This window comes from Pinus tabuliformis, chromosome X (genome assembly GCF_031772625.1).
Source record: "Pinus tabuliformis cultivar Carrire ecotype Pingquan chromosome X, CPIR1, whole genome shotgun sequence".
Classification (NCBI taxonomy): domain Eukaryota; kingdom Viridiplantae; phylum Streptophyta; class Pinopsida; order Pinales; family Pinaceae; genus Pinus; species Pinus tabuliformis.
The window spans coordinates 748,706,392-748,731,859 of NC_142308.1; the positions used below are offsets into that span (position 1 = coordinate 748,706,392).

A 25,468-nucleotide genomic window follows, 5' to 3' on the forward strand; every position below is an offset into this window, starting at 1 on the left:
CCCCCCTAGAAATCCAATAGGAAATTCAAGCAACCGAGGAGGAAATTACTTTTGATCAAGGACGCCATTCTAATTCCAAGGTTTTAGCTTCTGTTGTTAATTGGGTGCCTTATACATGCAACACTAGGGGAATTCAAAACCAATATCTGCACACTATTGATCTTTACTGGCATTTATAATCATTGTTTGGGAAAGTCTTGTTGGACATGAATGACACTAGAGACGAGCTCCTCCTCTGAATGGAGGAATTGTAATTTCTATTTCAGGACATCGACAACCATATGGTTTGTTTGGAGAATGTTATTCTATGTGGCAAGCGACGAGATCCCTCAATCATTCCTAGGAATCTTGAGACCATATACAACTACACCTTGTCTTGATTTCTTACATGTTTTTAGTGATGATTACAATCACTGTTTCATGTTTTTGGTTGTTAGTTTTGTCATTATGGACAATGAGTATATGTTAGTTGTTGGTATCTACTATATGACTATTAGGCCATGGTTTTTTGATTCTATGTACTATCAAGGAGGACATGTTTATATTTATTTGTTTTTTGGGACAAATTCTCTGTTGTTCTTCCTCTAGTTTGTTTTCTAATTAAGCAAGCCAAGGTAGATAACATAGCTATGTTATTTGTACTCTTTTATGTGATCAATAGAAACCCTCAACTTACTAAAAAAACACCACAACTCTAAAGCTATATCCTCACTCTTCAAATTAACATCATACTTAAAAACTTGCATTTTAATAACTCAAACCTAGATATAAATTAACCTTTTAATACCTAATTGTGAAATCAGGGAGTATCAATTTGTTTGTTTCAAAGTTCATAAGTGTTAAACAATATGAAAGTAAAAATAGATTTTGTGTTAAAATTAAGTGCTACACAGTATGAGAATAAAAAATAAATTTTGTATTATAATTATTGTGTGTTGAGAGGGACTTGGTCTTTTTTTTCCCAAGGTTCCATTGCTCATTAAAAATTAATAATCAACTTATTCTTTTATGGGTAACATTGAGAACAAATGATAACATTGAGGACAAATAATAATCATTATACTTTAAAAAGAAATATGTATTTATAAATGTGTAAAATTAATTTATCAAACTACCATGAAATAAAATATTTAACTAACTCATAAACAACCTCTCTAACCTTAACTTTATATGCTTATATTTCCCACCGTTCGACATAATTCCAAATTTATATCCTCACTCTCTCTATTAACAACATTTAAAAACTTGTCTTTTTAAAACTGCAAACAAAACATCAACTGTAAAATACGTGGAATATCCCTTTGTTTGTCTCAAGGTTCACGGGATTCATTTGGAACTGTTACACAATGTGAGAGTATATATAATAATAATAACATTTTTTTGTTTTGTTATAAAAGCATTGGGTATTTATTGTTTGGAGAAAGAAATTTAGTCTTTCTTTGAGTTTGAGTTTGAAAGAGAGAGGGTTCTTAGTGCTAGAATTTTCCAAGTTAGTTATTTTATAATTAATTATAAAGACATATAAAGATATAGACGAAAATTAAACTCGCAATTTTTTAATAACAATGTGTACTTTAACAACGGAATTTTAATCAATTAAACTAATCTTTAAAATTACAAAACTTAAATTTAGATGGAAAAATAAGAACTATTCTACTAACCATACCAACTAACTCTATTGAAAATATAAAATATATATATATTATTTTTAATTATTTTATGTAATGAATAATTTGGTAATAATTTTTAATTATTTTATGTAATGAATAGCTTGGTAAATAAACTTTCAACATTGGATTTCTTAAATTCCACACCATCTAATTTGATGATATTCTAGATGAAATGATGTGGAATATAAACATGGACAACTTGTAATTCCTTATGAAAGACACATCACAAATTTAGAATATGTTCATTCTCCGCTGGCAAACCAGACTTAATTACTCTCAAGCTGGTTACGATGCTATGACGGCGTAGTGTGTTTTAAGCATTGTGGGGTGCGACCTGAAGGGAATCACATAAAATAAAATTACCTTGGCAGGGGAGGTGGCAGTGGCGGGTCAGTTGATTGTATTTATTTGGAAACGTCTCCATCATCATCACGGATGATGCCGTGCATTAAAGCATTTGGGATTGTGCTGGTTTCGCTGACCCGGCCAGGTGGCGGTGCAGTAGATTCTCGGTACGTTTGGGCGTAATAAGTATTGGTCCACTGACAACCCGCGCAGGAAGAAAAAGGACACGAGCAAGAACGGGTTTCAGATTATTGCTTGTATCTTAAATTCATTCCTGAGAGTGCCCATGAATGCAAAAGAAATTCATTCCTGAGAGTGCCCATAAATGCGAAAGAAGATCTATAACTAGGCACAGGGCTAAGTATTGTAGGTTTGAGCAATAAGATGTCTACTTGCAGCGGGGCAGTGCATCCTACTTCCAGCGGGTCTGTGGGCAGATCATCGAAACACAGTGCAAGGGTAATTGCCCAGACACCAGTGGATGCGAAGCTCCAGGTAGAATTTGAGGAGTCTCTGCATTCGTTTGACTACACAAAATCGATCGATATATCTGCAGAGAGCAGCAACGTTCCGTCTGAGACAGTCAATGCATACCTTCAAGGGCTGCAGAGGGGGACGCTGATTCAGCCATTTGGGTGTATGCTTGCGGTGGAGGAGGAGAGCTTTGCAGTGGTGGGGTACAGTGAAAATGCCCCTGAGATGCTGGATGTTGTGAGTGGTGCCCATGCGGTGCCGAGCATCGGGGGGCAGCAGGAAGAGGGGGGTGGCAGTGGCAGCGTCGGGGGGCTTATGATAATTGGTATCGATGCCCGGACACTTTTCAGACCTGCAAGTGCCGCTGCACTGCAGAAAGCGGCCACCTTCGCGGACGTGCATCTTCTGAACCCACTATTTGTCCGTTGCAATAGCTCTGGTAAGCCCTTCTATGCCATTCTTAACAGAATAGATGCAGGGTTGGTCATAGACTTTGAGCCAGTGACAGCTCCCGATGTGCCTGTATCTGCCGCTGGTGCACTGCAGTCATACAAGTTGTCTGCCAAGGCCATTTCTCGCTTACAGTCTCTCCCTGGTGGAGATATTCGGTTGTTGTGTGACACTGTGGTGCAGGAGGTGCGGGAGCTTACTGGGTATGACCGTGTGATGGCATATAGATTTCACGAAGATGAACACGGTGAGGTAGTTGCAGAAGTGAGAAGACCTGATCTGGAGCCTTATTTGGGTCTGCATTATCCTGCCACTGATATTCCCCAGGCTTCCAGGTTTTTATTCATGAAGAACAGAGTGAGAATGATTTGCGATTGTTGTGCCCCTCCTATGAAGGTAATACAAGACAAACGGTTGCGTCGGCCTTTGAGCTTGTGTGGCTCCACACTGCGGGCACCTCATGGCTGCCATGCGCAGTACATGGCCAACATGGGTTCTATTGCATCTCTGGTGATGTCAGTGACGATAAATGAGAACGGAGATGACAGTGAAGGCAATGGGCTTCAACAACAGCAGAAAGGAAGGAAGCTTTGGGGCCTTGTAGTTTGCCATCACACAAGTCCACGGGTTATCCCGTTCCCTTTGAGGTATGCTTGTGAATTTCTGATGCAAGTTTTTGGCATTCAGCTAAACAAAGAGGTTGAATTAGCCGCTCAGTTGAGGGAGAAACATATCTTACGCGTCCAAACTGTGCTCTGCGATATGCTTCTTCGTGATGCACCCGTTGGGATCGTGTCTCAGACTCCCAACATTATGGACCTTGTCAAATGTGATGGGGCTGCTTTATTATATGGGAAACGCCTTTGGCTTTTGGGGACCACTCCTACTGAGGCTCAGATATTGGATATTTCAGATTGGCTCCTCGAGCATCACAGAGATTCCACTGGTTTGAGTACTGACAGTCTTGCAGAAGCAGGCTATCCAGGAGCTGCGTCACTAGGTGATGCAGTTTGTGGAATAGCCGCAGTCAGAATTACCTCCAAAGACTTCTTATTTTGGTTCAGGTCTCACACAGCGAAAGAAGTAAAATGGGGAGGTGCTAAACATGATCCCAATGATAAAGATGATGGCAGGAGAATGCACCCTCGGTCATCATTCAAAGCATTCCTGGAAGTTGTCAAAAGGCGAAGTCTTCCTTGGGAGGATGTCGAGATGGATGCCATCCATTCGTTGCAGCTGATTCTGAGGGATTCCTTTCAAGATATTGATGACAGTGACAACAAAACCATGATACATTCACGGCTAAATGACTTGAGGCTTCAAGGAATAGATGAACTAAGCGCAGTGACAAATGAGATGGTACGGTTAATTGAAACTGCAACTGTGCCAATTTTGGCAATCGATTCTAATGGACTCGTAAATGGATGGAATACTAAAGCAGCTGAACTCACAGGATTGTTGGCCGATGAAGTTATAGGGAGGTCTTTAATTGATCTTGTTCAGCATGACTCGGTTGAAACCGTGAAAAAAATGCTCTGCTTGGCTTTGCAAGGTAATAAAGAGAGCCCAAAAGAATTTTTTTCCTTCACTGAAATGTCAAATATCTTATGTGTGTCTAGTTCGTGTTAGATATGGTATTTCCTATAAAGTACTGGAAGGTGGGAAGGTCAACAAGCCTCATTTTCTGGGGCAAAAATGGTCTTGAATTTCTTCTGCTGTCTAGATTTCTTAATCCAGTACTTGTTACATTGTCTCTGTTTACTTCAGGGGAAGAAGAACAAAATGTTGAAATCAAACTCAAAACATTTGGCTTACAGGAGGAGAAGGGGCCTGTTGTTTTAATTGTTAATGCATGCTCGAGCAGGGACCTCGAGGAAAATGTTGTGGGAGTGTGTTTTGTTGCTCAAGATGTGACGTGGCAAAGGATAGTGATGGACAAGTTCACTCGTCTTCAAGGTGATTACAGGGCCATAGTTCAAAATCCCAATCCTTTAATACCTCCCATTTTTGGAACAGATGAATACGGATACTGTTCTGAGTGGAATCCCGCAATGGAAAAGTTGACAGGATGGAAAAGAGAGGAGGTAATTGATAAAATGCTCGTGGGAGATGTTTTTGGTATTCATCGAATGAGTTGCCAGCTCAAAGGTCAGGATGGATTAACAAAGCTCAGGATAGTGCTGAATAGTGCAATGGCGGGGAAAGATACGGAAAAAGTTCCCTTTTCCTTTTTTGATCGCCATGGCAAGAATATAGAAACTTTGTTCTCTGCAAACAAAAGAACAGATGCAGAGGGAATAATCACTGGAGTATTCTGTTTTTTGCATGTTACTAGTACAGAACTTCAACAAGCATTGCAGGTTCAACGCATGGCAGAACAGGCAGCTATGGATAGACTTAAGGAATTAGCATACATTCGGCAGGAAATAAGAAATCCACTATATGGAACCATATTCACTCGAAAATTGATGGAAAGTAGCGATTTGACTGAAGAACAGAAGCAAATTGTGCAAACGAGTGCATTATGTCAACGGCAATTGGTAAAGGTTCTTGATGATGCAGACCTAGAAAGTATAGAGGATGGGTATGTTCATGGTACCTATAACATTGCCTTTGTGATGTGGTTTAGTAGTTATTATCACGCCCATGGACCTTTAGGGTTGTCTTATTATCCTCACTACAACAAGTGTGAATGACATGGATTCAGAAAGAAATCAGACACAGTTATGTTCTCTTTGCTTAGAATAACGCCATTCAAATTCAATAGTTGTCAACGACTTGCATTCGTACTCTTCTTGACATTGTTTTTCATCTGTCCTTTCAAATATGCTAAAGTGAAGAAATATTAACAGTTCTTATCTGCATTGCAGCAGCCTTGCAAGTAGGATTTAGGGCCCTAGTGAAGGTTAGACTATCTTTTGAAGTGGAATAAAAATGAGGTACTGAGCACTACAGACTTCTCAAGTAGGGCGACCTAAATAGACAGACATATTCTGAAGCTTCCCTGGGATATTTTAGTAACCCCATGCTCATGGGTTGAGTTCCCAGGTGATGTTTGCTGTCAAAGCAAGTGCTCGCCCTCCAACTATACATACAAATATCCCTCAATTGGATCCACTCCAAGGGGCATGTGGAAGTCAAAGCATAAAGCAAGATATAAGAGCTATTCACTTGGGAGAAAGTGAGAATAATATAATAGACATTGCAACTTCATTGATAACTGAATGGAAATTACAATCTCATTTTAACATTTCCACTCAAAAAGCATCTTGCATCATGAAACCAATGTCTTTTTAAACAACTCACAAGCCTAAAGTCTACCTGCTGTATGTATCTACCCATTACATCTAAAGAGATTCTAACCATGAATGAGACATGATAGCATATTTACTACTAGTAATGGCTTTTTATGATTTATTAGGAGTTAGGACACATGTTGTGCAAACACAAAGTTAAATTTTAACGCTGACACTTACAACTTGGTATCTTTGACTCATCCAATTTTTGGTTAGCCGCTAAGTCACCTGACACGGGGATTTGGGATTCATAGGATACGGGGATTCGAGTGTCGGATTCGGACACGTTGACCACCCGAAACAGGACACGTAGGATTCGTTATATATTATTTTATTTAATATATATATATATATATATATATATATATATATATATTAAAAATTAGATATCTCTTACACAAATTCTAATTAATGATACAAATTCATTGATTTCAAACATAGATCTTCATCTATAGCATGCATAGTACATACAAAATTCAAATACATGTTAGTGGTCACATAAATCATGATTCATAAATGAAAGACAACTTACAATTACAAGATAGTAAGATAAAGACACTGACAATTGTAGTTTTCTCATTAAGTCATCAAATCAAAATGTGTTACATAAGTAGTGTTGGTGCAATGCCAATGGCAAATAGAAATAGAAAATATAAAACAACTACAAGCATACAAGCCTCAAGGCGATAGGTAGTCATCAATCCTCAGAGTCATCATCAGAATCAGCATCAATGTCCTCATCATCATGGTCACCACTGCTCTCCTCTGCATCCTCCTCCTCTCCTGTATCCATAGTTGCCTCTGCATCTGTTGGTGTGGAGGATGACCCCTCTAAAATATCACTGTCATCAAATCTAACAGGCTCTAGCACTGGACCATTGAGATCCATGTTGGCCAATGCTAACTCAACACTGCTGTCCAGACCCATATCATCAGGAAAGACATCCCACATCTTTGTCTTTCCCCTCAACTACTCTTCCCTCTGCTTGTAAATAAGACGAAGGTTGGTGTGCACATACACCATTGTCTCTGCCCTGGACTGCTCAAGCCTGCTCTTCTTCACACTATACAAATTCCCATATGTGCTCCAATTCCTCTTGCAACAAGAGGATGAAGTCACCTGAGAGAGGAGCCTCATGGCTAACTGTTGAAGAGGAGGGCTTGTTGCCCCATGATTTGCCCACCAAGAATAGGGCTTTTTAGCCCCCTGTCACTAATCACATCATATCCTGCAAATCGACTAGTGCCAGTGGAAAACTCTGCAAAGGCATCCTCCACCTCATCAAGCAATGCTCTATCTTGGAAAACCCGCCTGAATGCCTCTTTCCTCCCCTGTGAGATTTCACCATCCATGTGAGGAGAGAATTTGCGGGAAGGTCCACCATTCAGCCACTCATGGCTGTAGTATTTTGGGTTCAATGAGTGAACCAAACAATGTGAAGGTGTACAATTCTTGTCCCATCTGCTGACACAAGAATATCCTGTATAGTATCACAGAAGGCCTTTGGTGATGTCTCATACTCAGGGCGCTCACTCTATAGAATAATGCTCCTCATAGACTCAATCATGGAATCCCATCCCTCATAAACCTCTCCTAGGATGGGTTTGTCTGTATCTACAAATCTAAGCAAAGAAATGATAGGGTCCATGATCTGAATAATTAGATTTACCCTCTCCCACCAAGCATCATCTAGCACTGTGTCCTTCACTCTTTTAGAGGCTACTTGATCTGTCTTTCTCGAAAAAGACCAAAACTCGGAAATAACCATGGACCCAAGAGCGGTCTTGACCTTCCTCAACCTCTTCAACATCATGAATGAAGAGGCAAACTGTGTATCAACAATCTTCAACAATGATAGATTGGTGTACTCCTTGTAGATAGTGAGGGCATTTGTATGATTTTGCACAAAGTTACGGATGTGTCGTGCATCCTCAATAATGTCACCAATCCAAAGCACATCAGAAGCAATGGATTTTAGTGCTAAACTCAATGAATGGACAATGCAAGGTGTCCAAAACACTTGTGGACATTTAGCTTCCACAATCATGCCAACAGCCTTGCAAACAGGTGCATTATCTGTAATGATTTGCACACAAGAATCAACACTTACATCTTCAATAACTTTAATAAATAACTCACCAATAAATTGTGCATCCTTGTATTCTCCAAGTGTATCCACTGCTTTCAAGAAAACTGGACCATTCAAGGAAGATACCATGAAGTTGATGATTGGGTGCCGTGCTGGATCTGTCCATCCATCAGAAACAATGCTAACCCCAGATGTTGGCCATGATGCTACAATAAGCTCAAGCATTTTTTGCACCTCTTTTTTTGCCTTTGTCAACAATGTGGTTCTAAGCTTCTCCGAACCAGGAGGCACATACCATGATGGAGACCCGTGAGTTAGAGCTCGACACATCTCAGTAAATAGAGGTGAGCGTGCAACATTAAATGATATGAAGTTTTGATAGAAAAAGAAGGCAACGGTGAGATCAAGTTCTTCCCGTTTCTCTTTTTGAAAAATCTTGTCCATTGGACCAAGTGTAATTGCTCTTCTTTTTGCTGCTTGTCCCCCAATAGAACTTTCAAATGGAAATTTGGTGGTGGCTTTCCTAAAAAATGGAAGGGGGTCTTCATTCTTTCTTTTTCTTGATTTTGCAGCCACATTTTCCATACCAACAGTGGACTCGTTTTCCATTTCGTTCCTCTTTTGTAAAGGAACAACTTTACAAGCTCCAATTCCACAACTTGGTAAAGCCAACAAATGGCCTTTCACACGGAAATATGTGCTTTTAAAAGAAATGTGACAAAAGTTGCATCTCCATTGCACATTGCCTCCTCCCTTCCCCTTGGTGCTTGTCCCATCCTCTCTTGTGACATATTTCCACAAGGGATATTTCTCAATGTTGTCTTTAGGTCCTCCTCTTTCCTCAATATTACTTGCAGCAGACTCTGATGATATTGGGGGAGGAGGGGCATTTCCAATGGAGACATTCTTCCCCTTCCTTTGCCTCCTAACTACTGCCTTTGATTGAGCCATGAATACTGTAAAAAAAAATAAACAAAACATGCACAAATCTATAAAAAAAATCATATACAAATTGCTGTAATAGAAATGCAAAAAAATAGAGTTGAAATGCACGTACCTGGTGCTTGAATCTCCTTGCCGAACGCTCCACACCCTTAGCTCCTTGCTCCAAACCCTTAGCTCCTTGCCCACAGCTCAAACTATGCAAAACCGAAAGAGAAATAAGGTGAAAAACATAAGGAACAATGCCTTTTTCTACCGCACGGGTTTCATTTTAGGGGATTCGAATCCCAGAATCAGGACATGATGTGTCCGTATGGGATTCGTACGAATCCCGTACGGACACGTCGTGTCTCGTTCTAGGATTCGAATTCCTAGCGAATCTTGTCTGATTCGCAGGATTCGGACTCGTGGGGGGTTTAGGACGAATCCGGTTACTTAGGTTAGCCATATCCTGGTGGTAGCTGTAGTAGCTTTAGTTGCCAATCCTTGGTTTCTCCTGTATTCCCTGTGGTTGCTCTCGTTGCCTAGGAGTTGGAAGCTATCATCATAATGGAAAATAGCTTTGATTTGATGGAGTCTATCACTAGAATGGCAACTCTTGTATGTAGTAGAGACTTGAAGGCTAGATCTCCCCTGAAAGAAAGCCTTGGACTACCCTCCCTCAAATTAGTCATAGTAAAATTTTATGCATGTTTTTGTTATTGGAACTATTCGATTAATGGCACACTCTCACATTGAGAGTTTGGTTAAGTAAAGTAGCCCCAATGGGCCCCTGTCCCCTTCTCAAAAAGAATTTGAGTGATTTCCTGACTGTTGATGTGCGCTCCCCATACTAAATATTCTCTGCCCATTTTGTCCTCGAGTCTCAACTTCACTTATTTGTTAGGTAGTAATTTGCCTCACTTTTATAGTCTGTGCTCTTTACTCCTTGTTGTTGACTTCTAGAATTCTCTACATTGAATGTTGGCAGTGACACTTCTAGCCAAGTTGCACGATGCTTGAACATTTTGGACATACTCCAGGCGGATGGATAACTAAATGCTCCACTCGTACTTGAAATTGATAACCATAGATGGTGAGATAATGTTAAATTTAGATAACAATGGTATGTTCCATGCTTAGCACAATTACTTCAATGTTCCTTTAACAACCCAATGACAATAGTTTTCCAATAGCAATCACATTAACCATAAATCACATTGACAGTAACTGTAGATAGAACATAAAATAAAATGCAAAAGACAAACCAAGACAAGAGGACACCATATTTGGCAGATGCCAGGGAAAAACCCCAATTTAGGGAAAACCCTTTGATCAATTCTTCTTATTATTATATCAAAATGTTCAGCAGAGAGAGAGGGTACACAAAAGGTCAAAGTTGACTTGCCAAATCCAAGTCAATACAACCCTGTCAAATCTGCAGTAAACTACAGTCAAATTTAGAATTTCAGCCCTAATCAGAAAGTCAAAGATGGTTAATGCAGCAACAAATCTTCCTCTTTGGAGCTCGATCATACCCAATCAAACTCGGCCTGATAAGGTCGTTAAAGTCAGCCCAAAACAATCCTGAGAACTGTGGTCAGACTTGGTCAACTTTGTGGTCAGGTCTGTGGTCAACCTTGCAGTCAGCCCTATGGTCAAAGTGCCCAGAAATTCTCGGTTCCTATGCCAAACTGTATGGCCTACCAAAAACGAAATTTTCCTACAAAAATCACAGTCAAAGGATGAGTCAAAGTGCTCAGTCAATGCTGGTCAAATTCCTGCAACAGTCGTGAAATTTGGCCTTGCAATTTGCCTAGAAAATTCGTCCTTCTGCCACACGTGTGAGAGAGAGAAGATCTGCCCAATAGCTATACGAACCAATGAGAGAAGGAGAGAGAAGAAACGTGTGTGATCATGATGCCAAATGAGGTGAGAGGGCACTTGTATTTATACAAGTCGTTAAGGTGAAGAGTCACGTCCATTGGGCTTCGTGAACCTACATGATGATGTGGCTGACCTGAACAATTTGCACATGTGTGGGCATAAATTCAAAAACACACTTTTGCTCGACCAAATTGGATGATCTTTATATCAATTTTGGTCCGCTCAAAAAGAGGAATTTAATGCAATCATCATCTCCATCAAATGAGCTGTCCCAAGGTGGAATTTGGCCCTAGTTGCCAATTTTAACACTCCCTCTCAACTAGGGAGAATTCCACCTGCCAATCCATCCATCATCATCAATCATCATGCCATCTTGTCGTCATGTACCATCTCTGTATCTCATCTCATCTCTGCTTTGCTAAACATTGATATGAATAATGAAGAAGAATCGATCGAGAGTGAGTCACAAGACCTTACCACTCTCCACTGACAAAAGTCAGTCCAGAGGTAGAACCTCAATCAGACTTGATCCCAGATCAAGTTGTTGAACACCATGCACCCTAGTCATAGAGAGTATGGCAGTACATGATGCGTCCATCGGTAGTGCTATGGTCCCTAATCACTTTTCCCAACTCATTGGCCAGATGAGAGGTACTTCCCATGAGTTCCAGACTACATGGGTAGGATGTATGCTAGGGCATCAATAGGAGAAGGTGAACCAATCATCTTGCTCATATGCCATAGGAGAAGGTGAACCACTCATCCTATGCATATGTCAATCAAAGGGGAAGGTGAACCACTTACCCTACACACATGTCAACCATCATGGGGTATCACAGGGGAAGGCGAACCACTCACCCTACACGCATGTCAACCATCACAGGGTATCACAGGCGAAGGTGAACCACTCATCCTGTACATAGTGCACCAATAGGGGAAGGTGAACCGCTCACCCTATTGTTGCTCAGCTCTAAGAAGTACCCCAAGCCCCTAGGAGCTCCTGAGCTCAACGTCCAACTCAAGTGGGATCTTTTCACGACTCCAAGTCTCTCTCGAAAGGCTAAGAATTTGACCTTCCCTAAGGGATTCATGAAGATGTTTGCGACCTGCTCATTGTTGAATTTCCACTATCTTGGGTCTAGGTTAGAATCTTAGAATCTCTAATGTTACCAAACCAAGAATCTCAACATAATTACTTTGCACATCGGAAAATATAAAGCAATAAATCACATATGCACAAGTATAGACAATTTTTAACAAAATATTGTACAACCCAATCTTCGTTATATTAAACCAATTTGAATAATACAACAATCTATGGAATACAAGATACAATGATAATCATGCTGCAAACTCTATGTCGTACCTTGTCTTGCCGGTCCTTTGCTCCTGTTCTGTGCTCTAGCTGCCCCTTAGTTCATCAAAGGACAACACATAGAGTCTCTAGGAGGGATGCTACCTATCGCTGCTGCAAGTCGCTTCTGCTACAATGAACACAGGTTGATCCAATTTGCTCTCTAGGTTGGCCAATACCTGAGCTCCAATTTGCCAATCTAGTAGCCTCTTTTGTCTGTCAAAGGGCTACACATTAGGCTACAAACTTTACCCAATCACGCACCAATCAACGTCCTCCTTGTATGTTGCTCTAGGGCTACTTTAGGCTATCAACATTGCCCTCCAATAATCCAATGATGCCCAATACACCCACTGCAAGATTTGCTCCTAGGAGGGACTTTGAACCATCACGAAAAGTCCTCCAAATGGCTCCCACAATCTTCTACAAATCTTGTCCACACATGGACACCATCCCTTGCATCAAATCAACTAACAACCATCAATACATATCTTATTTTGGACCTGTTTGACTGTTGTAGATTTTGGTTTTGGTTAGGGCTGATAGCTTATTGCTACAACTCCTCTTTTCTCCACCAAAATTTCCCTTAATTGTTGTGGTTTAGTTTCCTGAGATTCCTCCTTTATCACGCTACTCCTTGAGATGCTTGTTTAGCCCTTTAATTCCCTCATGTATCCCTGTTCTGGGGATAGTAAGGCCTGCGACCTCATAAACAGAGGTAAACCGTCACAAAAAACACCCTTAAACAGTCCTTAACACCCTCTTCTTGTGCGACTATCTCTATGCTCAATTTAGACCTGTAATCAACCCACAAACTGCCCAGAACTTACCTTTAGACCTGCGGTTGTCTTATTGTGGTACCTCGGCCTAATTTTAGAGATGTATGATGATATTTGATGCCTTTGGATGGATGATAAGTGACCTCCAACGTCACTCATATATATACACTTCTATGTGGTGTTAAAACATAACTTGTGGCACTTCAAATTGTCAAGCCGACCTCCATTTGGTGCCACATTAACCCACAAATTCATTCAATAATTCATAACTCCATTGCTACAACTTGAAATTAGATGATTTTTGTTGCGTCAGATTCGTCTCGACGAGAGCTATCATTCTCATCCATCACATGTCGATATGTGTCCATGGTTTTGGCCCAAATCACGATGGGTGCAACATCCCAAGCTTGGGTTCCAAGCCCACAAGTGACTCTTGTGGTGCTTTCCCCATAAACCCCGAACTTTAGGGCTTGGAGTACCTCCCAAGCTACTAAAAAATCAACACTCATCAGTCCTGATGTGTTGGAACCTTATTACTCTCCGCTGTACCATATCCCGGATAAAGTGGTACTTGATATCAATGTGCTTGGAGCGGTCGTGGAACACAGGATTCTCTGAAAGACAAATCTCAAGTCCATAGTTGATTGTGCCACAGAGATATCTCAAGAGATTCTTAGCAACAATCCAATGTGTGTGATGAGGCTCGACCATAAATTGACTTAATGTATTCACAACGAAGAATATGTCTGGGTGAGAGTTTACCAAGAATATTAGGGCCCCCACAAGTTGTCTATATTCAGAAGGGTTTTTCAATTCGGGCCCAACAACACTTCCACATAGCTTCTTGAAGTTGAGTTCCATCGGAGTAGACACAGACTTGCAATCCACCATCCCACATCTCTCGAGTAGCTTCACAATGTATTTTCCTTGAGAAAGGAAAATCTCACTTGGCTTTTGCCAAACCTCCAGGCCTAGGAAGTAGTGCATCAGTCCTAGGTCCTTCATCTCGAACTCAGAAGCCAACTCTCTGTTGCATTGATAAATGAGAGGGTATGCAACTGTCAGAAAGAGATCATCTACATAAAGGACCAAGATGAGAGGTATTTCCTTTTGAACCTTGAAGTATAGATTAGGATCAACATCGCTCCTTGTAAATCCCAACTTCATAAGATAACTATGAATCCTCTCATACCAAGCCCTAGGGGCTTGCTTCAACCCATAGAGGGCTTTCTTCAACTTGCATACATGTGTCCTTCGATCTTGTACTTCGAATCCCTGAGAGTGTTCTAAGTAGACTTCCTCCTTAAGTGAGCCATGCAAGAAAGTAGTCTTGATGTCCATTTGATGTAGGCTCCATCTGTAATATTCCTAATTAGCCATGGCTAATTGGAATATTCGTTTTTGCTTATTTTTGCCTTCTATAGTTATTTATGAATAAAAAGGTGAGGAAAAGGGGACATGACTCACTTTTAGAATAAAAGTCACTTCCTAGTAGCACAACGTTGTGACTTAAAGGGGAGCCAAGGGGGCCAAAGGGGGACGCAGAGATGGAGCCCATGCAGACACTTGGAGGGACTGCGTAGAAGGGAAGAAACACGTAGCAAGAGAGGAATCACGCTGGAGAAGGTGGGCCTTGGGATAGAGAGGCAAAGGCTATAAAGGAGAGAGGAGCTTCCTCATTTTGGCATCCGATTATGTGCATTTGAGCTAGTCACTTCGACTTAGAGCACGCTAGCTGTTTAGTTAGTCTGCAGCACTGTTTAGTGCATTGAGTGTCTCTGTGCGGAGATCTCACCCTTAGCCCCAGGGGACTTCGAGTGCTTGCTCGGGTAAGGTATTTCCATCAGTATTTTTGCAGTAGTTTCAACAACATTTTGGGTAGGAGGATTGAGCATCTTGGATGACTGCGCAACACTGAGAGGGATGACGCAGTTCTTTCTGGCAGGAGTTTGGATTGGGGTTTTGTAGGAGGATTTGTGCTAGGTGATTGAGCAGGGGACCAACCCTTGCATATTGGAGGATTTTGGGCAGAATTTCAGGCAGAGTTCTGGAGGTGTTTTTTCAGTGGCAGCACAGAGCATTGAGAAACTATGCAGATCCCCTAGGGGGTGATTTTTGGAGGTCGGCCATTTCAGAAAAGCTTTCTGGGTTTTTCTGGGTTTCTTGAGTGGAGTCCGATTCCAGAGTTTCATCCTTCTCTGAGGAGGGGAATAGCCCCAAACCTTCATTTGATTCTCAGCAGCAGCAGCGGCACGACAGTTTTCCAGCAGCTGGGACACAGTCCAGAGAGAAGCCATTATTTGCTATTCTGAGTGTATTTCTTCACTTGTCTTGTGCAAGTTGAGGTGCCATCTTCCTGATAACCTCCTGTACTCATTCTTCTACTCAGTATAATAAAATGGCTTAGTATTTCTCGCTGCATTTCTTGAGTATCTATTTATATTTCATTGTTGTTGTACCGCTGTTATTATATCTGTGAGATTTTCTCGGCTACTATACCACTTGTACGTTTTGCTGGTTGAGATTTTGCTGGGGTTTGAGGAATATTCCGGGTTAGGGATATTACAGTGGTATCAGAGCATAGATCTGGCTTAGCCTGTGGAGCTAGCAATCTATGACACCTGGGTAAAAGCCCTACATCTGTTACAGAGGTAGGAAATATAGAGACACTGGACATAGGTTGGAGAACACCTACGCGGAGGGAGATTGTGTTCCTATGGTGGACATAGAACAGGAAAAACCTGTGGTGGACGCAGAGCAGATGGCAGACGAGGACAGGAAGAGATTTGCGGATATGCTCTTCAAATCAGTACAGCATCTGTCAAGGCAGATCGAGGTGATGGGGCAGAGATTCACAGCAGTAGAGGCTAGACAGCATGAGAGCCCACGGGTTTTCCAGGTCAGTGAGGGATCGGGTGCATCTCACCATTTGCCAGAGTAGCGTGATACTACCTAACAGTTGGCCTCACATGCCCCTACACGCTCTACCATGCCCACTTTCTTAGGAGTAGACACGGGGGCCCAACAGGAGGCAGAGCCCGGTCATATGGGCGATTATTTTGCAGAGTATCGGGCCTATGGGCAAGAGTTTAGGGAGGCTCTCTCATTCAGAGATTTTGTTCAGCTCCAGCGGGATAGTAAACCCCGCGACCATCACAAAAGCTACTGGCATTACCATGATGGTGACAGCCACCGTGCAACGAGTAGATTCCACTTGCCTACGTTTGATGGTTCATCAAACAATTTGGCAAAGTCTTGGGTGGAGAAGCTGGACATTCATTTCCAGCTTAAGCAGATGTCGGAGACAGAGGCCATCAAGGTGGCAACATTGCATTTGGATGGTGAGGCTCAGGATTGGTGGTTTGATGGGATGGTTACACTCGGACACTCCACAGTGACGACATATGCCGGGTTCACCAGGAGATTGATGGAGCGATTTGATCGGAGGGATCCAAAGCAGCATTTTGTTGAACTGGCGAGGCTCAAATAGACAGGGAGCCCAGAGACCTATATTGCAGATTTCTTGAGGGTCTCAGTATGGTGCCAGATCTATCCACGACAAGGAGGATCTATATGTATGTTGAGGGGTTAGCAGAGCCACTTCGGGGTTTAGCCCGATACACTAGACTAGCTACACTCAAGGATGCTATTAGTAGGACTCGGGACTTACAGGATGTCTTACCCAGGACCCGGACACCTTACCCCCAGAGACAGACTTTCCAGTCTAAGGGGAAGGATGTGAGGATTCCACCTCCAAAGGGGAATCTAGGATGAGCACAGATTGACGATGATACCAGGAGGGAGCTGAAGAAAAAGCGGTTGTGCTTCACTTGTCAGGAGCCGTGGGCACCAGGACATAGATGTGCTACTGGCAAAGCACATTTTATTGAGGTCTTCTCCAAGGGCAGTGGGGAAGAGGATGATGTGGAGGCAGGAGATAGTCATGCCGTGCAATGACCTTTGCCACCTCCACCGCCAGCACCAGGTGGTGCATCTTTTGCACCTACCGGAGGGGCCCTTGCAGCATTGCGAGGAGTTCCCAAGTATCTGACGCTACGTGTACGGGGGACAATACGTGGCCAGCGAGTATTAGTTTTGGTTGACAGTGGGGCAACTCACAACTTCATCGATGCACAGATGGTTGAGCGGAGAGGTATACAGACAGAGAGCTTTGATGGGTTTTCAGTCTTGGTCCCAGGAGATTAGACCATGATGTGTGCTCGTTATGTTCCAGAGCTGTCAGTGACAGTGGGCACCTACACATTGACTAACCACTTTTTCGTGGTCGATATTCTGGACACCAATGTGATACTAGGTGTTCAGTGGCTTATCACTCTAGGGAAGGTCACAACAGATTGGAAGACCCTAGAGATGGAATGGGATGATGAGAAGACAAGGAGGCATGAGAAGATATGGGGACAGCACACATATCCGCCTCTGACTGTTTCGGCTCATCGGATGGAGGCAGTTTTCTAGAAGGGGGGCATAGAGTGGGCAGTGGAGCTGCGTGCATCAGAGGCAGGGACTATAGGGCAGACGGTACATCCAGAGATACAGTCATCCTTGACTGGTATGCCATAGTGTTTGGGGAGATTCTGCCAGGGCAGCCACGGGACCGAGGATTTGAGCACCCCATTGAGCTTGATCAGGGCACACAGCCAGTGATCACCACCCCCTATAGGCACCCCAAGGCCTATCGGGATGAGATCGAGCGGGCTATCTAGGAGTTGCTGGCTCTTGGGCACATTTGGCCGAGCACGAGTCCTTTCACTTCTTCTGTGGTGTTGGTAAAGAAGAAGGACGACACATTGAGAATGTGCATTGACTATAGGGCCCTGAACAAGAAGACACTGAAGAACAGGTACCCCATACCCAGGATCAACGAGTTGATGGATGGGTTGAGAGGAGCACGGTTCTTCTCAAAGATTGATTTGAGATTTGGGTACCATCAGATTCGCGTGAGGGAGCAAGACATTCCCAAGACCGCCTTCAGGTGTCACTATGGGCACTTTGAATTGTTGGTGATGCCCTTTGGGCTAACCAACGCCTCCACCACATTTCAGTTCTGCATGAATCACATCTTCCACAGTCACTTGAGGAAGTTTGTGTTGGTATTTTTTTATGACATTCCCATTTACAGCAGGACTTGGGAGGAGCATCTCTAGCACATTGAGACAGTGTTGCGTATCTTGTAGGAGCAACAGTTCTATGCCAAACTCTTCAAGTGTGAGTTTGGGTTGATGGAGATGTTGTATTTGGGGCATATCATAGGGGTGGACGGAGTGAGAGTCCACAAGGAGAAGATCAAGGCCATTAGAGAGTGGCCGAAGCCGAGGAACGTGACAGAACTCCAAGGATTCATTGGCATTTGTACTTACTATCGGAAGTTCGTCAAGAGTTTCTCACAGCTTGTTGCACCCCTGATAGATTTGACGAGGAAGGGGGCTTTCAGTTGGTAGGATATAGCGCAGCGAGCCTTTGACAGGCTTAAAGAGGTTATGAGCAGCTGTCCAGTGCTTGCATTGCCAGATTTCACGCAGCGATTTGTTTTGGAGTGTGACGTGTCGGAAAAGGGGATCGGCGCAGTATTGATGCAGGGAGGACACCCTATAACCTTTGAGAGTCGGAAGCTCCTTTCGCATGAGAGGTTGTATTCTATATACCACAAGGAGATGCTGGCCATCATGCATGCATTGGCCAAGTACCGACAATATTTGGTGGGTAACAGGTTCAGGGTGAGGACTGATCACAATAGCCTCAAGTTCTTTTTGGAGCAGAAGCAGCTACAGGAGAGGCAGCAGAAGTGGATCAGCAAGATCCAAGCATATGGCTTTGACATTGAGTATGTCAAGGGTAAGAACAACGTGGTAGTAGAAGCTCTTTCACGTAGACTAGCCACGTTGCCTCTTACGAGCTTGGACATAGACTAGAGGGCTGGACTCTTAGTAGAGTACTCCAAGGATAGGTTTGCATGTGAGGTTTTGGATGGACAGGTACAGGGTAGTCGATGAGATCATCTACTACAGGGATCAGATCTTCTTGATTGAGGGATCTCAGCTCAAGAAGAAGATACTCCAGGCATCACATGATTCACCATTGGCCGGCCATCAGGGGTTTACCAAAACCTACAGGGCCATTAGAGAGAGGTTCTCATGGAAGGGCCTCAAGGAGGACGTACTCCAACATATCCAAGAGTGCGACGTTTGCCAGAGGAACAAAGGAGAGATGAGCCATCTCGCGGGTTTATTGCAGCCTCTCCCATTCCGGAGGAGAAATGGGAGAGTATTTCGATGGACTTCATCACAGGATTGCCCATTGTACAGGGCAAGGATTGTATCTTTGTCGTTGTTGACCGACTGACGAAGTACGCACATTTCTTTGCCATATCCGCACACTACACAGCAGCACAGGTGGCCGCGCTGTTCTTCAGAGAGGTCTTCAGGCTACATGGTCTTCTTAAGACCATTTTCAGTGACAGGGACAGCCGTTTCATGGGCGGGTTTTGGCAGGAGATTTTTCGGCTAGTGGGGACGGAGTTGACACCGAGCACCAGTTATCACCCACAGACAGACGGACAGACAGAGATAGTTAACAAGTGGCTAGAGGGCTACTTGCATAACTATGTCAGCGGGCAGCAGAGAGCATGGCTGAAGTGGCTGCATCTAGGGGAGTACCACTACAACGCTACACATCACATGTCCATTGGTATGTCACCATTCTATGCTTTGTATGGGTATCATCCTTTATCTTTTGTTGACATGATGTTTGGTGATAACAAGGGTTCGAGAGCCAAGATTTGGATCCAAGAGAGTCAGGATACCCTCCGAGCTTTCAAGGATAACATGGCTACAACGCAGAACCAGCAGAAGCTGTATGCTGACAGGGGTCGGGTGGAGATACAGTTTGAGGTAGGGGACATGGTCTACCTACGATTACAGCCATACCGACAGTCGTCACTGAAGCAGAAGGGGGCTGAGAAGCTCAAGCCCCGCTTTTATGGGCCATACAGGGTGATACCCAGGATTGGACAGGTTGCATATGAGTTGGAGCTGTCCCAAGGCAGCAAGATTCATAACTTTTTCATGTATAATGCCTGAAGAAGGCATTGGGGCAGCAGGTAACAGTGACAGATGAGCTACCACCCATGGATGATGAGGGGCATTTGGTGTTGCAGCCAGAGGCTATTATTGATACCAGGGAGAGGCAGCTGCGGAGCAGGACGGTCCGGGAATTCTTGGTGAGGTGGAAGAATTTGCCGGATGAGGATGCCACTTGGGAGAATGAGAAAATCTTGCAGCATTGATCACTTCAGTTGCTTGAGGACAAGCAACATTTTGCCAGGGGAGACTGTAATATTCCTAATTAGCCATGGCTAATTGGAATATTTGTTTTTGCTTAGTTTTGCATTCTATAGTTATTTATGAATAAAAAGGTGAGGAAAAGGGGACATGACTCACTTTTAGAATAAAAGTCACTTCCTAGTAGCACAACGTTGTGACTTAAAGGGGAGCCAAGGGGGGCCAAAGGGAGATGCAGAGATGGAGCCCACGCAGACACTTGGAGAGACTGCGCAGAAGGTAAGAAACACGTGGCAAGAGAGGAATCACGCTGGAGAAGGTGGGCCTTGGGATTGAGAGAGGCAAAGGCTATAAATGAGAGAGGAGTTTCCTCATTTTTGCATTCGATTATGTGCATTTGAGCTAGTCACTTCGACTTAGAGCACGCTCGCTGTTTAGCTAGTCTGCAGCACTGTTTAGTGCATCGAGTGTCTCTGTTCGGAGATCTCACCCTTAGCCCCGGGGGACTTCGAGTGCCTACTCGGGTAAGGTATTTCCATCAGTATTTTTACAGTAGTTTCAGCAGCATTTTGGGTAGGAGGATTGAGCATCTTGGATGACTGCGCAACACTGAGAGGGATGACTCAGTTCTTTCTGGCAAGAGTTTGGATTGGGGTTTTGCACGAGGATTTGTGCTAGGTGATTGAGCAGGGGACCAACCCTTGCATATTGGAGGATTTTGGGCAGAATTTCAGGCAGAGTTCTGGAGGGGTTTCTTCAGTGGCAGCACAGAGCATTGAGGAACTGCGCAGATCCCCAAGGGGGTGATTTTTGGAGGTCGGCCATTTCATAAAAGCTTTCTGGGTTTTTCTGGGTTTCTTGAGTAGAGTCCGATTCCAGAGTTTCAGCCTTTTCTGAGGAGGGGAACAACCCCAAACCTTCATTTGATTCTCAGCAGTAGCAACAGCACGACAGTTTTCCAGCAGCTGGGACGCTGTCCAGAGAGAAGCCATTCTTTGCTATTCTGAGTGTATTTCTTCACTTGCCTTGTGCAAGTTGAGGTGCCATCTTCCTGATCACCTCCTGTACTCATTCTTCTACTCAGTATAATAAAATGGCTTAGTATTTCTCGCTGCATTTCTTGAGTATCTGTTTATATTTCATTGTTGTTGTACTGCTGTTATTATATCTCTGAGATTTTCTCGGCTACTATACCACTCGTACGTTTTGCTGGTTGAGATTTTGCTGGGGTTTGAGGAATATTCCGGGTTAGGGATATTACACCATCCTTGAGCAGCAACAACAACAATACTAGATCGGATAGTTGTATATCGGGCAAACGATGCAAATATCTCGTCATACTACACTCCTTCTTTTTGAGAGAAACCTCGAGCAACGAACCTGGCCTTATATTTCTCAGCACTCCCATCTGCTCCATGTTTGATTTTGTATAGCCATTTTGAGGTGACTATGGACTTGTCCTTCGGTCTTAGGCACCACATCCAAGACATCATTTTTCATGATAAATTCATACTCTTCATTCATTGCATCCTTCCAGACTTGGAGTTTTATGGCTTCTTCGAACGTACATGGCTTAGATTGAACAATAGTACTCATAGCAACTAAGTACCCTTGATACCTGTTCGACTTCTTATTTTCTCGTGTTGAAGAGTGTAACTAGGTTTGGTCTTCATAATGACGTGTAATTATGATTTTATGGAATTGATGTAAAGAAGAAAAATAAAATTATTTATGTAATGCTTGTCTCATGTGTTTCATGAGCAAGGAATTTAATTTTTAGTTAAGGCTCCCATTGTGAGCTATTAGGTTTGGTCATTAAGTCATAAAAGTTCATAGAGTCAATGTCAAAGTTTGAAGACCCATTTTGGGCATGTGATCCATTGTAAAAGAAAATTTATTAGCCCTCCAAGTCCTTGTCACAAGCTCCTCTTCCTGTCGGCCTAAAGATGCTTCCAAAATGACAAGTCGGCTCATCTACAACTCATGTCGGCTTATTTTGATGGATGAATCATTATAAATAGGCAACTCGACCTTCATTTGTGAAAATCACCAAGTAAGGAGCCTCATAACCAACGAAGAGAAGGAAAGGAAGAGCGAAGTCTTTGGTATTGTTTTTGGATCTGTTTTTGGGTTAAGCACACTCCACACATGCGAGAATTTGCTGCTACTTACTAGAGGAAGAACGAGATACCATAGTGATATTGTGAAGACAAATTTTGGAGAAGAGCAAGGTGATTCTCTAGCTGAGTTAAAGGAGAAAGAACCTCCATCTAAAGCGAAGGGAATCAAGGTGTTTATCTCTCTCATATGCTACAACTAGGACTTCAGAAGTAGGGTTGAGAATTGCAGAATGGAATCAAGGAAGAAATCAAACAAGAAGGCTTGTGACTTGGTCATTAGAAAGGTTGTTGTGTCAAGGGTCTAGGTCTTGGTCTTGGTATTCGTCAATTGAAGTATCTATAAGAAGAATAATTTGTTTGGGTTTACCTCTCAAGTTGGAGAGGTTTTGGCCCTGGCTGATCGTCTACATTCTATGTCTCTTGTCTCTTTATTGTTTATCCATTGGTAGCTATTTGACGAAGAAGAACATAATAATAATCTAACTAAAGAGAAGATCTTAACATAAAGAAGTAAAAAGCATTCACAAGCAATTATCATTAGAAGAGAAATCTACTAATTGCTATGCCCTAGATTTCTCATCATGGTATCAAAACTAAGGTAACAAAGTCAAGGAAGGGCATCTCATCAAGGGACACTCAAGTATCAAATCTCGAAAAAGACACGAAAGCAAATCGAAGGATATCAAACTGAAGTTAAGATCTACAAAGAAGTATCAAAACCCTAGATCAAAGAAGAAGTCTACACCAAGAAGAAGTTTTGGGATCCTCAAAAAACCACAAAGACCCTACTCAAGTTAAAGAAGAAGTTTTGGGATCCTTAAAAAACCACAAAGACCCTACTCAAGTTAAAGAGACTTATAAGACTATCCATCCTAGAGAAGCAAGATCAAGGACGTTATCATCATCTTGAAAAGTTCTGAGGCAATTTCCTCTTGCTGAAGCAAGGACCTTACCATTGTAGAAGGTCATCCAAGAAGCATCAAGAAGTCATCATTGGTCATCATCAACAAGGACATCTCCATCAAAGGATCTAAAGTGATCTCCTTCTTTGTGAAGACAAGGATCAATCTTGAAGAGATCTATCTTCATCAAGGAGAAGTTCTCTATCATCCATATTATCATCAAATTCAAGGAGGCAGCGAGTTGAAAAAGCATCTTCACAAGTATAGTTATGTATGAATCCATCAAAATGTCTTTTTGCAAGGAAAGCAACAAATTGGTTTGGGCTTCAAACTATCGTGTATGGAAGAAGAGGACAGATGAATCTCATTGAAAATGAGGTTATGGATCATGTCAAAGGATCTATCACCAAACCAACAAAAGAAGATGCTCAAGCACTTGCAAAGTTTATGAAAGGGGAAGTGAGGGCTCAAAGGATTCTCATAGAATCCATCAAGGATCCCCTCATTCCATATGTATCTAAACTCGACACCTCGAAAGAAATATATGACAAATTGGTAGAGTTGTTTTCTGTAAATACTGCAGGAGAAGTTATCTCTCTAAGGCAAGAACTCTACAAGTTAAGGATATTGAAAGAAGAAGGAATAACCTCATACTTTATGAGGATATCTGAAATAAGGGATCAACTTCAAGATCTGGGTGAAATAATGTTTGACAAGGAGATGACCACTGTAGTACTAAATGCACTACCAGATGAATGGGATAACTTTACTTCAAGCATTTATGGGAAGAAAGAAACTACTCCATTCCATGATCTATGGCCACTATGCAAAATTGAAGAAACTAGGATGAAGGCTAAAACTAATGTGGGATCCAGTGAGCAAAATCAAGCATATGCTACTACGGAAAAGAGAAGAGGAAAGTGTGGGAAATTTGGTCCTCAGAAAAAGAAGAGGAATATGGCTAAAATTCAATGCTATTGATGTAAAAAATATGGGCATTACAAAAGAGATTGTCCTAAGCTCAAGAAGGACAATAACAAAAGAGGTAGAGAAGAAGCCCATATCACTGAAGAAGTGGAGGAAGTTGAGAAGAAGAAGTCCAAGAAAGAGGAAGTAAAAGATCTATACTACGATTGAGGTAGGCTTCCTCATTTAGTTCTTTTCATGTTCTTGTTTTCAAGTTTTTTTGTTGTAAGATATGGCTATCATAGGATGTATCATGGCATCATAGAAGCATTAAAAGCAAGAGCTCATGATCACAGAGAAGAATAGCTGAAATAGAAGTCTATGGTAGTGACCTATGGAAGGATATAGCTCTTGGTAAGCTCATTAGAAGCATAAGTGATACTTATGGGAAAAAGAAACAGTCATCTAGTACATAGCTCATCATACATCTGTCAAGAAGAAACATCTACTGGATGAGGATACTCAAGATCCTCTATTAGAATCTTCATCGGAAGGTTCACGAATCAAATGGGAGCAAGGGTTTCATCAAGAATTCCAACTTGTGGGAATTCATGGGATGATGGTATGATGACAAAAGAGGTAAAGCAGATCAAGGGATTGAAGTTCTTTCAATCAAGGAAGCTACTGAATGAAGTTTGGATGACATAAAAGAAATTGAGGTATGTATGCTTGTATTTGATATTATAGAGTCATGTCATATGGTTGCAGGTAACATGGATCAATGCATGATCAAAAGAAAGGATCTCCTCCTTTGAAAGGATGCGGGAAGGCACAAGTCACACATTGTTTAGATGAAATCAACATAATATGTCCTCACGTGAAATATGAGGTGGTTGACAGTGATTGAAGGAACTTTGATTAAAAGTTCCTGGGAAGAAAAATGTGTGAAGAAAGAAAGGAAGAGATCATGAAATAT

The 25,468-nt window shown here is 42.4% G+C and overlaps 1 protein-coding gene across 1 annotated transcript in view; it reads left to right on the forward strand.

The window, feature by feature from the left end:
- The first annotated feature begins 2,136 nt into the window (after window positions 1-2,136).
- Window positions 2,137-25,468, forward strand: part of LOC149142058 (phytochrome) — a 337,500-nt gene continuing 314,168 nt past the window's right edge. Inside the window, exons 1-2 of the mRNA XM_089447546.1 lie at window positions 2,137-4,491; window positions 4,707-5,523. Coding sequence (XP_089303672.1) covers window positions 2,400-4,491; window positions 4,707-5,523 — 2,909 coding nt within the window. The 5' untranslated portion in view covers window positions 2,137-2,399. The remainder of the gene's footprint in view (window positions 4,492-4,706; window positions 5,524-25,468) is intronic.